At 43.3% G+C, this 16,531-nt stretch overlaps 1 protein-coding gene across 12 annotated transcripts in view; it reads left to right on the plus strand.

Annotated features, from left to right (window-relative positions):
- The window catches only part of TTLL5 (tubulin tyrosine ligase like 5), a 140,937-nt gene that overhangs the window by 108,784 nt on the left and 15,622 nt on the right, over nucleotides 1-16,531 (plus strand). For 4 of the 12 annotated variants that reach the window (XM_064150040.1, XM_064150049.1, XM_064150057.1 and 1 more), the window contains exons 31-32: nucleotides 2,508-2,685; nucleotides 10,795-11,015. The exons of 1 other annotated variant lie outside the window; for it this stretch is intronic. In XM_064150040.1, coding sequence (XP_064006110.1) covers nucleotides 2,508-2,685; nucleotides 10,795-11,015 — 399 coding nt within the window. Of the gene's footprint in view, nucleotides 1-2,507; nucleotides 2,686-10,794; nucleotides 11,016-12,319; nucleotides 12,406-16,531 lie in introns of those variants that run through there. 7 more of the 12 variants (XR_010303751.1, XR_010303753.1, XR_010303752.1 and 4 more) reach the window with 4 other exon arrangements.

A 16,531-nucleotide genomic window follows, 5' to 3' on the forward strand; every position in this document is an offset into this window, starting at 1 on the left:
TGTAGGTTTCAGACCTAAGCAACTTTTTTAAGGCCTGGATACTCTCAGCAACATTACAGTTGTCAATTTTTTCCAAGCTCTGATAGAAGGAAAAGAGATGAAGGACTCAGAATCTTGCAGCAGAAGAGAGCGGGAAGTGAGAATGATTTCCCCAGTGTTGCACTGGGATACATTGGAAGCAAAGGTCTGAGGAAGCATGGGGAGGATTCATAGGTCTAGAAAAGGCTGCCTACAGCAAATCAGTCTTAAGCAACAGTAGCAGTGATGCTCCAAGCAGGAGGAGGCCCAGAGGATGCAGCATGGAGATGCTGGCAGCTGAATTCCTTTTCCACTGGATCGTCTTACTCCTCTGTTGCTGAGGAGCTGAGAACGGAGAGTCTTTGTCTTCAATTTTCTTTGAAAGGGATGCAGTAGCTTATTTTTGTGTAAGAGTACATAGGGCTGGCAGCTGCTTCTGGCCTTGTTAGCAGTGTTCTTCTGAATATTTCAGGAGTTTGTTGTGGTAATGAAGCTTGTGGGGAACACACTGAAGAGAAGCTGTGATATGTTCAAAAATCAAGCTTGTAGGTTTTGGTAGGATCCTGAAGCAAGGAGATTACAGTTAACTGCCTTGCCAAAACTGACCTACACTCCAAATCGCAGCATGAAATGTAAAAGACACCAAATACCTCTTCTATCCCAGTTACTTATGCATAAGAAATACAAGAGAAGTCTGCCCTGAGTATCCAAAGGAAATATTTGGAAAGAGTGGCTGAAAGAAATATGACAGAGATCAGCAGAAACTTGGGAAGCTCAGGCACTGAGGCTTTTGAAGGTTTTATTAGACAGCGTCAGGACTCTGGATCTTCTGGCATCCTGTCCTGTGTGCACAGGATGTATGAGTTGCTAAGCCATTGTAGACTCTTCAAGACACCCTGTGGTCCTGTCAGTTGGCCACCTGCTCTTTGCAAAGCCCCTTGGCCTTGTTTAGAAGTGTGTCAGAACTGCCATCTTGCCAAAGCTTGCAAACTTCAAAGCAAGCCAGTGAGCTCCTGTTGGTATTTATGTTGCAGACCACAGCTGAACTCCCACCACATAAGCCTCGGTTGAAAGAGCTCCAGCCTCTTTGCAAGAGGCCTTTTCTTCTCTAGGAAAGGTTTGCATTACTTGAACAATAAAAAGAAATAAGCAGTTGACTTGCTGGAGGGCAGGAATGCCATTCAGAGGGACCTGGACAGGCTGGAGAGGAGGGCCCAGGCCAACCTCATGACATTCAACAAGGCCAAGTGTAAGGTCCTGCACCTGGGTCGGTGCAATCCTGAGCACAAATACAGGCTGGGTGGCAAATGGCTGAAGAGCAGACTTGAGGAAAAGGAGCTGGGGGTCGTGGTTGATGGAAAGCTCAACATGAGCTGGCAGAGTGCACACCACACAGCCCAGACAGCAGCTGTGTCCTGGGCTACATCAAGAGAAGCATAGCCATCAGGGGATTCTCCCCCTTTTCTCTACTCTTGTCATCCCCCACCTGGAGTACTATGTGCAGTTGTGGAGCTCCTAACACAAGAAAGACAGTGAACTGTTGGATGATCAGAGGGCTGGAGCATCTCTCCTATGAGGACAGGCTACAAGAGTTGGGGCTCTCCAGCATGGAGAAGAGAAGGCTTCAAGGAGACCTTGTAGTGCCTTCCAGTATCTGAAGGTTGAGGAGGGCCTATTTACAAGGTCGTGTAATGACAGGATGAGGAGTAATGGGTTTAAACTGGAAGAGGGGAGATTTAAACTAGGTATTAGGAGGAAGCTCTTTATAGTGAGGGTGGTGAAACACTGGAACAGGTTGCCCAGGGAGGTTGTGGATACTCCTTCCCTGGAGGTGTTCAAGGCCAGACTGGATGAGGCCTTGAGTGACCTGTTCTAGTGGGCAGTGTCCTGTCTATGGTGGGGGGATTGGAACTGGATGATCCTTGAGGTCCCTTCCTACCTAAACCATTCTGTGATTCTGTATCTTCACTTCTCTCTTTGTGGATTGTAAGGATTGTAAGGATTCAGCCTCTTGCTACGAGTCCTTTATCTTATTTGTGGATATTGTACTGCATGTCTGTCTTCTCTCCTGCTCTCACTGCAGTGTGTGTGCTTGGTGTAGGCCTTGTGTTAGTGTATTAGCAAAATCTCTATAAATCCAAATATGTGTCTCATTAGTGATGGGAATCCTTGGCTCTTCTCATGCTGCAACTCTGCCTCTTCAATCAGCCACAGACGTGCTCCAGTGTAGGGTTTCTCCTTTGTTCTCCTCGAGCACGATGTGACATCCACTAATGTAGTCTCAGCCTGGAATTCAAGAATCTCCTTAGCAAGAGAGCAGTTGGCTCACGGCACCTCAGGCTGGTTGTTGCACTTGCTGCAGCCGCAGGCACAAGTGCACAGCTGGCTAAGTATTAAAGGGATTTTTATTTTCAGGAAGCAGCAGTGCCTTGTAAGCAAGCCTCCTGACATGCACAGTAGTGAAAGCATGATGGATCTTCTCTTCTCAGGGCTACTGAGAATCATCATTTTGCCAGGGAAGGAGAAACGGAGGACAGCATCTACAACAAAGTGACACGAAGTCCACTGGCACATCCCAATTATCAGCTCCATTTTGCTGTGCAGCGGCTTGAGCAGCAGAAACTTCAGGCACACCAGCTGTTGGAGAAAAGCCAAGCCCGGAACCAGGTAACCAAGAGAAAAATCCTGCCTGGGCTGTAGCAGTTGTGACTGAGTCTTAGATGTGAAGAGCCAACCAGAACTAGTATGTATGGTACAGCTTTTGTGAAGGAAGTAGCTCTTCAAATGGGCTGCAACAAGATACCTGCAGCATTTTAGTGCGGTACTTCCCAGTGGCTTCTTCCACTGCACTGGCATCCTCCTCTATTTGGTTGTTAGCATGCTGCTGCTTGCTTTTCTGCACCAGTTCAGGACATCCCCTTTTAGTGTCTCAGTTGACCTTAGAACTGCCTACAGTCTTCATTCCTGCTTTAAATGGAATTCTCCTTGGGTAGTACTTCAGACTTGGTCACTGTTGAATTTCAGTCTTTCTAAACATGGGGTCTTGAAATTGTGTTGACAACTGTGTGGCAAACAGATCCCATCAGGGCTACATCTTGACTAAGTTCTCCTCCTCCTGTCATCTTACGCACTACAGTGTAAGAGAATCTTAGGAGAATCTTCATTCTGTAGAGGAGCCTTCACTGACCGTAATGCCAGCTGAAAGTTTTCTCTGCAATCTTGAAAATCTTCTCCAGGCCTCCTACACATTTTGTTGTAGCTACATTTAAGGTCTGGTTTAATTGCTTTGCATGGCACAATCTGATGGATGCATGACTCCTTTGTTACAGTTGCAAGGAGAAAAGATGGGCTAAGTGTCCAAGAGCTAGAGAAAACATGAAAAAAGATTTGCATTATTGTTGTTCCAGATGATGCCTAGATGCCATGGGTGGACCACTGTGTCTGAAAGAGCATTTACATCCTGCTTGGGGTATCTTCCAAGGTTACAATGAGTTCACAAAAGCCTTCATTACCATTTTTTTGTTATTAGAGAGAGAGAGAGAGGGGTGTTCTTTCTTCTGAGTGATACCCAAAAGACCTTTGGGTGAACAAATCTTCACTCAGAAGAAACTGGTCTCCATTAGGAAGGAGCTATTTCCTAGGCAGTTTGGCAGGATTTGATTCCAGCAAAACCATGAACAGAGCTAACACGAAGAGGTCTGAACACCCACTCGCACTCCTGTGAAGCAGATGAGTCACTGGTCAGGGTTCTTAAGAGTAGGTTCCAGGCAAATTGCCCTCATCCTTTTCTGGGAGCATCTTGAAGGACAGGCCATTTTGCCTTTGTTTCTTGAACTTCTTTTAAGGCCCTCACTTAGCCATGCACTTTCTGTCCCTAAATTCCCTCTCTACAGTCTTCTTGCCCTGAGCAGGAGGTCCTCCTTTCATCTCTATCCAAGTGGCTCTGAGTGGGCAGCTGTGGCTGCTCATGAGCTCAGGAAAGGGCTGTAAGCTGACTTGTGCTTGCGAGGAGGCTGAAGCTGGCCATGGGGCTTGGCTGAGCCCTCTTCTAATTGCTGACATTGAGCTGATGTTATTCTTGGCCTGGAGCAGAGTCATTACTCAGGAGTTTCTGCTAAAGTGATTCTTTGTTAAACCTCCTCTCACTCCCACAACGTCCCCCTCCTTTCTCTGCCTCCCTCTTCTGAGCCGAGCACTTTGGAGTTGCAGTATAGAGGCCATTGCCATGCTGCAGGATTCAGGCTGTGCTGAAGTTGCTGTTAATGAAGAAAGGTATTTGCTGAACATGGGGGCTTTCAGACTTTCTGTAGTGAAAACCACATCTTAATAAAATGATTGTTTCTTGGACACTTCTCTCCCACTAGACATTATATGGAGCCAGACAGACTTTCCCTTCCAGTCACAGTTTCACAGATCCTTTGCCACCCCTCCCAGTCACTGCACTACCCTCATTTTCATCTGTCTGTCCCTTGCTCCCTCTGGTTTCTTGTCACTGACCTGTTCTGTCAGACCTCAGTCCTTTGACTTGGACTTTCGAAGAACTGCCTTCTCTTCTCTGCTGCTTACATACACCTTGCCCTACATCTTCCTACTCACCCTTCTTTGGCTTCCATCCCACCTTTTCCTGCTGGCCATTGCTGCCTGTAGCTTATCCCAGCCTGCATGGCTTCAGCATATTTCCTAGTCGGTGCTACATAAGCCACCTCTCTCCTGGTGCCTGCTCCTTCTCTCATGTTCCTTCTCAAGTAGTGAGATCTACTCTATGCTTTGTTTTGTTGCTTGCTGTATTTAAGTTCCCTAATCCCCTTTCAACAGAAGAAAAGTATCCTCAAAAATGGAAGGCCTGTCACTTGAATGTCCTGAGGAATGCATGCAGGGTATCTACAAGCCTGTGTCTGCTTGTTGAGGTTGTCTTTACGTCAGGCAAAGTAGCCATTTATCAGTAACTGAAGTGCATTTATTAGTGTATCTCAAGGCATACACTGAGTATGGCATGACCACACAACATGACTTGATTCCAGTCTTTCCTTCTGTCTGTGACAAATGGATTAGTCACATATATGGATAGCATGTGAACAAGTAACAGGAGCACCATCATAAGTAACAGAGGCAAATGCTTCTGCTGCTATGTTGGCCAGTTTGATATGGTGGAGGTGAGATGAATGCATTGGAAAGCACAGAAGTTCCTAGTCAAATATTTGTGTAATCAGAATATTCCCATCTGCTATGCAGTGGATCTGTCTTATTGTGAAACTTCTTTGTGGTAGCACCCACTCTTGCTTGAGCACTTTCCAGACACTTCAGAATGATGATTTCTCCTCCAGCCATTTAACATTTGGCAGAGTAGCAAATACAGTGTAGGTGGAGGAAGAGGATAATAACCAAAAACATTCACTTGTTGTATATAGAAGTTAGTTCACACAGTGTCGTGTGGTGGAAATAGATCTCTGATGCCAGAATAAGTACTTTATTCCCAGGGCAGAAAGAAAAACACTGAATTGATCAGATGAGAATCTCACCAGGGGATGCAGTGATAGAGCCTAGGAACAGAGACAATGCAGAGGCTGAGGAAAGACAAACAGTTAGGAAAAGGGCAGAGTTTGAAAGTAGAGACAAGAAACTTAAATCTGATATAAACAAAATCGAGCAACAAGAATTACAAAATCAACTGAAAAGGCAAGAAAAGCTGGCTTATAGCAGTGTTCAAAGTGTTTAAAGGAGATTTCATGTGACACGTTGTGACCCAGATGTTATTATCACTGCTGCAGTTGGCAAGGCAGTTAATATACCATCATTGTTTATTCTCTAATTGTTTCCTGTATTGGAAAGATGCCATTAGTTGTTAGGGAGGTTCCTCCTTCTGTGTGGCTATGTTCTGTCTGCTTAGCCTAGAATCTGCTGGATTTAGAATTTTATGCCAAACATTTCACATGGGGGAAGGGGGAAAAAAAAAAGCTAAATTAAACCAAGAAAAGTACAGTCATACAGTAGAAAGGTCCCCATCGGTCCTGCTTGTATCAAAAAAGGCCATATTAAACAAGACAGAAATCTCATTAACTGACTGCACAAGTCATTATGATCACATATTTGATGAGGGGTTTCAGTGGATTTGATTGTATTAAAACCTTGGGCTAAGTTAAGCTTAGCTAGTTCCCCTCTTGACCATTTAGAAATTGTGTGTTCTCTGAAAGAGCCCTCATTTTATTAAGTTCAGCAGGGTTTTTTTTCCCTTTAATATACTGGATTTCTTCTGAAGTCCCTACAGTTTATTTAGATATAGCTGGGAATGTGGAATATTCAGAATAATACTCCTAGTACTCCTAGAGCTATGTTGTTCCTGCCTGAGGACATAGGGCCTCTTTGAATGCAGCCTTAGACATCATTAAACTGTTCTCTAAACTATTACATATTGGACTGCTGTCAGATTTGCAGCTTCTCTTCCTCTTCAGTCTCTTGTTCATTCTTGTTTTGCAGCTTTCTCTCTTGGATTGTTTTCCCACTAAGTGTACTAACTACCTTTTTTTTTTTCCCTATTTGAGTCTTGTGATACTGATGAGTCAAAGTCTCAGTCTTAAGAAAAGCAGGACAACTGTTCTGAAAGCAGTAATCTGTGCTGATTTATACCAGCTGAAATTTTGTCCCCTTGTTTCTGATCCTATCACTATTATTAGAATTATGGTACGGCCCAGATATATCTTTCCAATATAATAATCATAGAATTAACCAGGTTGGAAGAGACCTCCAAGATAGTCCAGTCCAACCTATCCCCCAGCCCTAGCCAGTCAACTAGACCATGGCACTAAGTGCCTCATCCACTCTTTTCTTGAGCGCCTCCAGGGATGGTGCCTCCACCACCTCCCTGGGCAGCCCATTCCAGTGCTAATCACTCTCTCTGTGAAGAACTTCCTCCTAACATCCAGCCTATACCTTCCCTGGCACAACTTGAGACTGTGTCCCCTTGTTCTATTGGTGGTTGCCTGGGAGAAGAGGCCAACCCCCACCTGGCTACAATGTCCCTTCAGGTAGCTGTAGACAGCAATGAGGTCCCCCCTGAGCCTCCTCCAGGCTAAACAACCCCAGCTCCCTCAGCCTCTCCTCATAGGGTTTGTGATCCAGGCCCCTCACCAGCTTCATCGCCCTTCTCTGGACACATTCCAGCACCTCAGCATCTCTCTTGAATTGAGGGGCCCAGAACTGGTCCAATCTTTGCCCCAAAGACTTCCATTACCAAATGACAGACAAAGAAGGCACCAGGTCAACTTTTTTTAATATATAGTAAGTATAGAGTGTAAAGAAAGGCAGTCTTTGCATACCTTGAGTTTGCTGCTGCTGTTTAAACTTCTTGATGTGACCCCAAGATGCTGTTCTTACTAAGTTTAACACTGTTGAGCCTTTATTTCCACTTTGTAAATTTTCAGTCCAAAAAATTGTTGCATCTAAACTGATTTAACTGAATGCTTTGATACATGTTCAAAAGAATCCCTGCTAAACAGTTTGTATGACTCCAGAAGACTTCCAAGCCTTTTAATTCTCTCTATCTTTGCAGTGTCATCTGAAATGCAGTTGGTTTTCTACAAGCTAACTTAAAACCCATTGGTTGTTGCATATAAACATCTCGGTTCTCCAGCACTGGTGATTTGGAGCTAGCTGCAGTATGTGTGTGTGTGTGTGCATCTGTCAGTTCTCATAAGCTGTTGAGTATGAAAAGTCAGACATTTTCAGACTTGCTGATCCAGTTGAAACTGAAAGATAGAAATCTCTAAGTTAAGATTCATATAAATTTCATAGAAAATAAGGAGATATATATCTAGAAAAGGCATTCAACTATTCCCATTAAGGCAAAGGCTACCATATAAGACTAATCCATAGGTCCCAGACCCATGAAGAAAGGCTCAATTTGGGGAATGCTTTATATAAGATACTGTAAGATTCATCCCCAAGACAGATTAACAGGAAATGAGCTTCATTACCTCCTCTGGTTACAGAGCAAACATGTTTTTGCATGCAACATTTGCTCTGTTACTGTGAGGGATGGGTGCTAGATACAGGGATGGTAAGTGCCAGGAACATTCCTTTTGTTTTTGAAGAGCATTAACATATTTGCTTTCCTGCAAAATACAGTACCTCCTTGCTTTAATTGTGAGTAGCCTAAGCTCAGCTGCTACTAGCTGGACCTGCACTACTCTAGCTGTGCATGGTGCTTACTGACAAGGTGTACATGCTGAGGTTTTCTAATGAACAATTTTGCTTTTGTATAGACCACACTTCACATATTCTGTTCATGTCTAGATGTGGAAGCAAGGACAGGTGTGATCTAATGAGGCAAGTATGGGATTGGAAATCAGAATCTTCTCTGAGCTCTCAAGCTAGCTTTTCATAATTGCTTCAGTCTGTGGCTTAGGGAAGATTGCTTTCACTGTCAGTGCTAACATTGTTCATGTGCAAGACAGGGTTAATGCTGTTCTGCCTCCCCAGATTATTATGTACATGAATTAACTCACTAATGCTTTACATGATTTTTTTTTTTCAGTTAAAAAGTCTCATTGTGTTTTAAGTGGTTTTCAGATTTGTAGCCCTAAGAACTTGTCAGGGAAGCAGATACATCCTCTACATCAAGTTAAAGTGCTAGCCTGGGAAGAGCAGTTCAAAGTTTTTTGTTTGCAGCAGCAGTAGTTGTAGGGTGCTACCTGCCTCAGGACTGCTTCTTTCAGGGTTTGTCTAGGCTTCTGCTCTCCCTACACCCTGAGCCTTCAAAATCCTGAATTATGAGGTCTGTCCCCTACTTTCTTGGACGTGCTGAAATCTCTTCCCAGCCCTTTCTTTGTGTGGTCAGGCTCTGCTCCCTCCAGCTGCCCTTTTTATTTGCACAGTAGCTTCTCCTGGTTTCCTGTCCTCTCCCCATGGAGTTCACAGAAGGACAGTATACTTTGTAGCTGAATCCAGAAGCTGTGGTCTGTGTCAGCATCCAGTACCCCATCGTTGCCTGGAACGCAGCCAGAATCTCAAAACAGTGTGGAGACAGAATCCTTTTTGGAAGTCCATTACCCCCAAGAAAATATCTGTGACCTTTCCTTAGGCAGGTCTCAACCCAACTCTTACTGGTCAGACTTTGTTAGAGTGTCCATGCTTGCTCTTTCTTCACAGTCATGGACCTCCTTGCCAATGAATGTTGACATGGGCAAAGGGTTAGGAAAGTATACTTTGTGAATTCCAGGGTCTTAGTGATCATAGCAACAAGAAAGAGCTTACAGGAAATACACATAATGTCAAAGAGAGCACAATGAAATGTCACACCTGAATAAGAGGGGGACACAGGGACTTGAGGGTCTCCATCCCAGCCCCATGATATGTCAGACTCTGAAGAAGCAGGAGACTAAACCAAGCTCCATTTCAGTTTTTTTGCTGGGGGTAGGTGGGGTGTGACTGCTGTTTTCCAGACCTCTGCACTGGTACCAGCTACTCATTCAAAATCTGAAAGCTGTGATCAAGGTAGAGCCTCAGGGAAGGGAGAGGTTAAGAAGGATTTGAGAGCTCAAGGGCATCTTGTCATTGAGCTCTAGTTAGGGAACAGGACTGTTTTGGCTCCTGCACTTCCTTTTCTCCCTAGAGCTCTGCCTGTCAGAAACGCCTTCCCACACACCACAGCCCTGTCATTTGCCAGAGAATTGCGGGGGAGAGGGGCTTTTCCTGTCTGTGTGCTGAGACTCAGCCAGGCCTCAGACTGTGGTTTTCTCTGGAGCCTGAGGCCCATTTGCTATGGCTTTGTGTGTTTTTCACCAGAGAAGAAACTGAGGACAAATGCAGTGAAGGTCTCTGCTCCCAGGGTCATGCTGAGGTGACTGGCAAGTGCTCAGCTATTCTCTTCATCTCCTATCACTGACCTCTAGCTGTCAGACCTCATGGTTATGGTATTCCCTCCTTGCCCTGGGAATCTGAAGGCCTTTGAGGAAAGACAAGGCAGAACTCCCAGCAGGTTGCTTCTTTCTGAAAAGAGTGGAGCAGTTTGCAGAGCTCCAGTAGGGAACTATTCCCTGCTCCTTACTTTGCCGGTACACACTGCTCAGTGCTCTGATGTCTCAGAACATGCAGATTGTTTTGCTCCATGAGACAAAAATCTGTGACATACTTACTCTCCCACCTATTGGAACAGAAATACTGTTCTCTGGTGTTACTAGGGATTTCCTTTTTGTCAGCAGCTGACCTCAAGTCTGTTTTTCAGAGGAAGTACCTTACAGCCTTTCTGTGGTGCGAAGCACCTACAGGGTTATACTGAAGAACTGACAGTGTAACAGCTTCCCTGTAACCTTTTTCTTTCCTAGAACTGTCTCAATCCCACCTCCCACACAGAGGAGAAGTTTGTAAGATAAATGCATAAAGTCAGTCAAAGCAGTAAAAGCTTTATTTCTCTGTGGATGGGAGCCCACTGCAAGATTAGATTGACGCCCTTTTGGTTTTTAATCCAGAATAGTATCATTTTGTGTCAGCAATAAGCTTGTCTGCCTTCCTAGGAGTAAGTCCCAGCTTCCAGTTCAGCTTATACCCCAGAATTTTCCCATTCTAGAGTATAAATATGTAGCTCTAAAAACCTTCTTTACTGACTTAACCACTTAACTCTTTTTGTGTGTGAGACTGTCCTTGGAGCCCTGGGTCTGCCTTCACCAGGCAGATATTATCCCTTACAAAGATGTCACCTGCATCTCTCAGCTTTCTCAAGCAATATTCAGTGAGGCATCACCAATTGCTATGGTAGTTTTGTTTGCTTTATGTTTTTACCAGGTTCTCTTTGCCAACTACTCACAGTCCTGCACCAGCCGTCTGTCTGTGCCAGCTGGCTCGGATGCTCGCAAGACATCAAGTGCCACTTCTAGTATCCAGAAGGCAGCCAATTTTCACAAAGTGATGCCATCCCAGAGTACGCCTTCTCAGCTGGTTCCAAAGCCTCCAGCAAACCACAGGCAGGCAGTGGTCAGAAAGGCTGCAGCCCAGAGGATTTCCAAGTAAGTTTTATCTCTCCTGGTCCACAACAGGGAGTTGGCACTGGTTCCCCCAAGAGGGAATATCAAAGAACCACCTGTATAGATGTGTTTGTGACATAGACATTTTTGGCTATGCTGTCCAATGTAAATCTCAGAATAAGCTGAGATAATTGTGCACTGTGGTGCAGTTTCATGTTTCACAGTGGTAAGGTGAGTAGACTAACATCATGGAAACAGAAGGACATAGGAACTGCTAGTTTGAATCAGGGAAGTATCTGATCTAGGGTGGGATTCAGTTACCTAAATACAGGCTGGTAGTGGCATTTGAGGTGCCAGGAGCTATTCCACCTGACTTTCAGCCTGCTGCTCCAGATGAGCCCAGGTTTTCTGTACATCTCGTGTTGTATCTGCTATTCCCATCCAGATGTCTCACATAACATGAGAGTACTGAGTATGATACCCAACATCTATGTTTAGGCACTCAAGACACTCTCTCTATGGCTAATGTTTGGTGGGGGCTAGGGTCTGGTAGGTGCAATTAAAAAAAAAAAATGAAACCAAACAGAATCCCACAAGCAAACAAAAAAGAAAACCAAGAACAAGAAAGAAACAAAGAAACAAAAAAGAATTCCCTAAACCTCAATATCTTGAGTATGATAATCTGCCCTTCCTCAAGTTTCCCCATAAATCTAATGCACAAAGGTTGACTTAGACCTTCTAGCACTTCATGTAAATATTTTACATGGTATTTATTTAGTTTTTTAATTTATATTGTGCCTAATATAACTGTAGCTTTCCTCATTATCTATGGAAATCCTTCTTTTAACTTTTAGTAAACTTTTAGTTATATAGTGCTTGCCATGCTAACATAGATTGTTTCGATATGTGTTATCTTTAAAACCAAATCAAATTCACCATGAAATGTTGCTTATTGATTGTAAATTTCCTTCACTTCTGTTTTGTGATGTGTCTTCTCTTTTGTGCAATGTGAGGTTGGACTTGGTGATCTCAGAGGTCTCTTCTGACCTGATTAATTCTGTGATTCTGAGAGAATGTGAGCAAGAATTCTGGGTTTTCTTCTTATCCTTTACCTTTCTTGGTAGCTTCCTCTACTCTCTGTTTATCTTGTCTTAGAGGACAGAACTGCTTTAGACTAAATCCTTCACCAGGTGTTTCATTATACCCTCAGACTTGTTTCATCACTGAATACTGAAGGGCAAAAATTGCATTCATAACTTCCTCTTTTATAGTTTACAGCCAGAAGTGTTGTAAAGCTTTCAGAGCAGAGTCTTGTAAGATTTTTATGTTCCCTTCCTGTTTTAAAGAGAGAAGTTATGGTAAGAGATTACTGATGAAAGACAGCTTATGAAGATGCTAGAGTGCTGTTAGTGTGTGGATCGAACCTGGAACTGCAAGGTGTGTTTGAGGAGCTTGAACAGAACTGTTTTGGGGAAACTTGTGTATTTTCTGTCTGCATTTTTACTGTCTTAAATAATTTTAGGGGACTAATTCAGTGTGCTATCTGTTAAGAAGAAAACAAGATGTTAGTAGACTTTGTCAGCTCAGTAAATGCAGATGTGAGCATCAGGTCTGACAGGTATATGCTGGTGAGTCTGTTATCTGATTTCTTTTATGTTGGGTAGCTCATGTTAGCACAGGTGAGAGGCTCTCTAAGCTGGTTTCTCTGCTGGGCAGCAGGGATGTGTATTTGAAGATGCCGGTGTGCTGTGCTCACTTCTTGGCAGAAGAAGTGTTTATCCTTGTGAGATGGAATTGCAGCTCCTTGGACAGACTTTACTTTGCTGCATTTTTGTGGTTTCTGCTCTGTGACAGGCAGGAGTGTGGGAAACCGGAAAAAGTTCAGCACCAAAAATGCACAGAAGTGGGGAAAAAAAGCAAAAGATTCCTTCAGAATTTCAGAAAACTAATCCAAGTATTGAAGGCTGCAAGGAGCCACTCCGGAAATACTTTCCAAGTTGCCTTTCAGTCTCCAGCACGAGTTTCCAAACCCATTCTTGCCATTCATGGGACCTTGCAGTAATATTTTTTCATTTAAACAGAAGACCTCAGTGCCCAGCTATATTTCCAGCTTACTGAGAACCAATAGTTTGAAAGCTGCTATGTCTCTCTCTAATTTAATCCTGTCATTGTTGTCAGGAAAAGACCAGAGCATGTATCAACAGAGGAGAGTGAACAGAGAGGTGTTTCTGTGTCAAAGAAATACAGATTACAGAAGGAAAAGATGTTTTTCATGCTCTAGCCTGTTTTTTGCAGTCCTTGGTTTTGTGCAAAGTATTTTCAGGCCCTATGTAGCCTGCTGTCAAAAAAGTCCAGTGGCAGAAATCCCACCATGTGCAACAGGAGATTGTTTGAAAATCTAGACAACTTTATTGTCAGAAAATCTTTCCTGATGTGCAATCTGATTTTTTTCCTTTGTTTCATCCTGTTGTACCTCGTTCCTCCTTCCTGAACCACCCTAAACATGTCCCCTTGCAAATACTTTCCATCTTTTGAATATGCTTCAACTTCTTGGAGTTTCCTAATGTTGCTTAGACTTGTTGAGGTTTTGTTAACCTCAAATAGTAGTTCTACCTGCCAAGTCTTTAACTGTCTTGAGTTTAATGTATTTTCTTCAGTTTGTTGGAGTGCTTGCACTGTGGCATCCAGAACTGTACTTTTCCAGTGTGGAACTTCCATATCCTTAGCTTATAAACTGGCAAATATCCTTCTCCATAACAACTAATAAAATTTTGGCTTTTTGACTGCTTCATTTCTCTGTCCGATCATTTTTGATTTGCTAACTACTCTCTTCACTCCTTAATACTTGTTGGCTGCTTTCCTGATCTTTTTCCTCAGAGAAGATCTCAGTGCTATATATTATTTCCACAAGACTCACTGAAACTAATTCCATTCTGTTGTTAAAGTTCTTGTGTCTCTTTTTCCTGTTCAAGTTCTTGTGTCTTTTTCCTTTCTCTTTTTTTTTGTTTTCCCTTGTATGTTTCAGTAAGGCCTTATTTTTGCCTGCTGTTGCACTGCTTGACTTTTGTTTAACGTCTTAATAGAGGTGATCTTTTCAAAGTTGTTTGTAGAATTTCTCCAGAGACTGAACTGTGAAGACAAACTAAAATCAACTTTGTCTCTTTGACCTGTCTTTTCCTTGCATGCATTATCAAATTTCTCTAAGCCAGCACACGTGGCTTCCAGAAGACTGAAAAGAGTAAGAAGTAGAAAACTCAATTACAAACAATGCTAAAGATGAGCATTACTAATTAAAAAAAAAAAATCTAGTAACTTGGACCCTGCCTTAGTTAAAACATAAAGGAAAAAAGTAATGGAGCAGTCAGCAAGTTCAGTCTTGTCTTCTCAGTTCCTGGCCTTTCATAATTTCTTGGTCTCAGGTTGTAAAAGGTGGTAAATTGACTTAGTAATGGATTATGTCCAAAGTAGACTCTTCGTTTAAGCTATCAGAGTGGAAAACTGGGGCCCATATTGAAGTGTGGAAAATGACTGGGGGAAATGCAGCTCTGTGCTGAAATGTAGCCTGACAAAACAGTCTCCTGGGTTTCTCTTGTTTTGATAAAATGTGCTTATATCACAAGAGGAAAGATAGTTTTTTAATAACTAACATGACAAGCTCTTCTTTCCTTCCAAGAGTCAGGCTAGGCTCTTTCCACTGCACATACTGCTGCTGCTATTGGCAGGCCTGTGAACAATGAAGAGAGCTGCTGATAGTGGGGAGCCACGTTCTGAGACACAGATCACAGATACAGCATTCATAAACTATGGAATGAAGCAGATGTCCTTGGAAGCAGCATTTGGTGTATCGAATCTTCACGTTACAGATGACAGTGTGCAAAGTAGAAAACTATATTAGTTCAACTGTCAGAACCCAGGATGAACTGGTACATGTGGCAGACAGAAAAGCTTTCTGACTTGGGCAATGACTAAGTCACAATAAATACAAATTTCTATATGATCATCCCTGTAGTAACTTTCCAGAAACCTGCTTTATAATTGTGAGAGCATCAAGTGGAGCAAGGTGCTGAACAGCCTGTGACCAGAGCTGTCAATCTAAGATATGATCTCAGAACAAATCAGTTGTCAATAGTAGATCTCTATATTTAAAGAGAGGAAATGGCAGGCTGAGAAAAGGTGTTACTGGGGAAAGAAAGAACACAAGATCACAGAGTTTACCAGTGATAGACTGGAACACCACTGGGGATGTTGATCAGCATGGCATAATTTCTTGTACTGAACCTCTGTGTCATTCCCAGCACTCTCTTCAGGAAGTCCCTCAGAACAGATACTGCCTTCAAGTCCCAACGTAGGACAAAATCTTTCTACCTTTCTTATTCTTTCATGTATTTGCTTTGTGTGGTGTTAGCAGCAGAAGAGACAAAGATCTGCTCTATTGTAACTAGTGCAGAAATAGGGTAGAGGTAGTGCATTTCTCCAAAGTTCAGGAAATCCATCCTGTGGTAGAACAGAGTCCTGACTGCAATTGGATATGGCAGCAGACAGCTGTTCCAGAGCAGGCTGGCCAAACCTGGCAAATGTGCAGAAAGCAGAATGATGGCCATAGAGCAAACCCTGTGAAACACCATGGTTCTGGTTTGTATCCTGCTTTGCCCATGCGTGCTCATTTGTGAAGTGTCTGAAGAGAGCCAAGTACATCACACGTACAAATTGAGTGCCCACTGAAGAGAAGACAGGCAGCAGGAGAGCAGTGTAAGCATGTAACTTATTGGAGCCCCTTTCACTTTTTTGCTACTGCTGTACTGCAGCACACTTGTTTTTTTTAGCTCCTGAGCATCTGGGTTAATCAGGCTGCCCGACCCTTAGACATTTTTGGCAGAAAAAGCAGTGCATCTGAGAGACATGCCTTGATTTAACACCCTGACACAGCTGGGCTCATTAGGTCTGTAGCTTTTAGCCCTTGGCTAGCCTCAGATCATGCACACAGATACACATGCAGAGAGACCCTGTCCAAGAGCAACAATGAGGAACAAGCCTCCCTGGCTCTGGGTCTTCACATCTGTTGCTGTCCTCTTGTCAAACCTGGGCTTTTTGTGATGACAATTTGTTAGGGTCAGTTCTGTCCACCCTGGGCTATTAGATTTGTTTACAGCATGCCAGGAATGGGTGGTTAAAACAAAGGTTCAAAATGTAGGCAGGAAAGGTTTTTCTTTTTATTTTTTGTCACCTGTGAGACAAGAGCATCCTCCAAGTTTAGAGTCCAAGGCTGGACATCTTAGGTGGTTTAGTACCTAAATGAAGTCAGCCAGCATCAGTTTCAAGGAGGGGTTATCTGTAAAAGAGATAGGGAAGAGCAATGACAGATATTTAAGTAGAGAGGGCAGTGGTTTTGTTAATATTGGAGGAGAAGAAAAAATGGAAATGTAACAATGGATTGCAATGGAAAAGTGGAGCAAAACCAACACAGATGCTGAGAGCAAGAAACTGAGAAAGGCAGTAGAGCTTCGGCCAATCCAAGGAGGAAGAAAGGGAAAAGGGATTAATTCAGTTTTAGCAGTGGA

This window comes from Pogoniulus pusillus, chromosome 1 (assembly GCF_015220805.1).
Source record: "Pogoniulus pusillus isolate bPogPus1 chromosome 1, bPogPus1.pri, whole genome shotgun sequence".
Lineage (NCBI taxonomy): Eukaryota > Metazoa > Chordata > Aves > Piciformes > Lybiidae > Pogoniulus > Pogoniulus pusillus.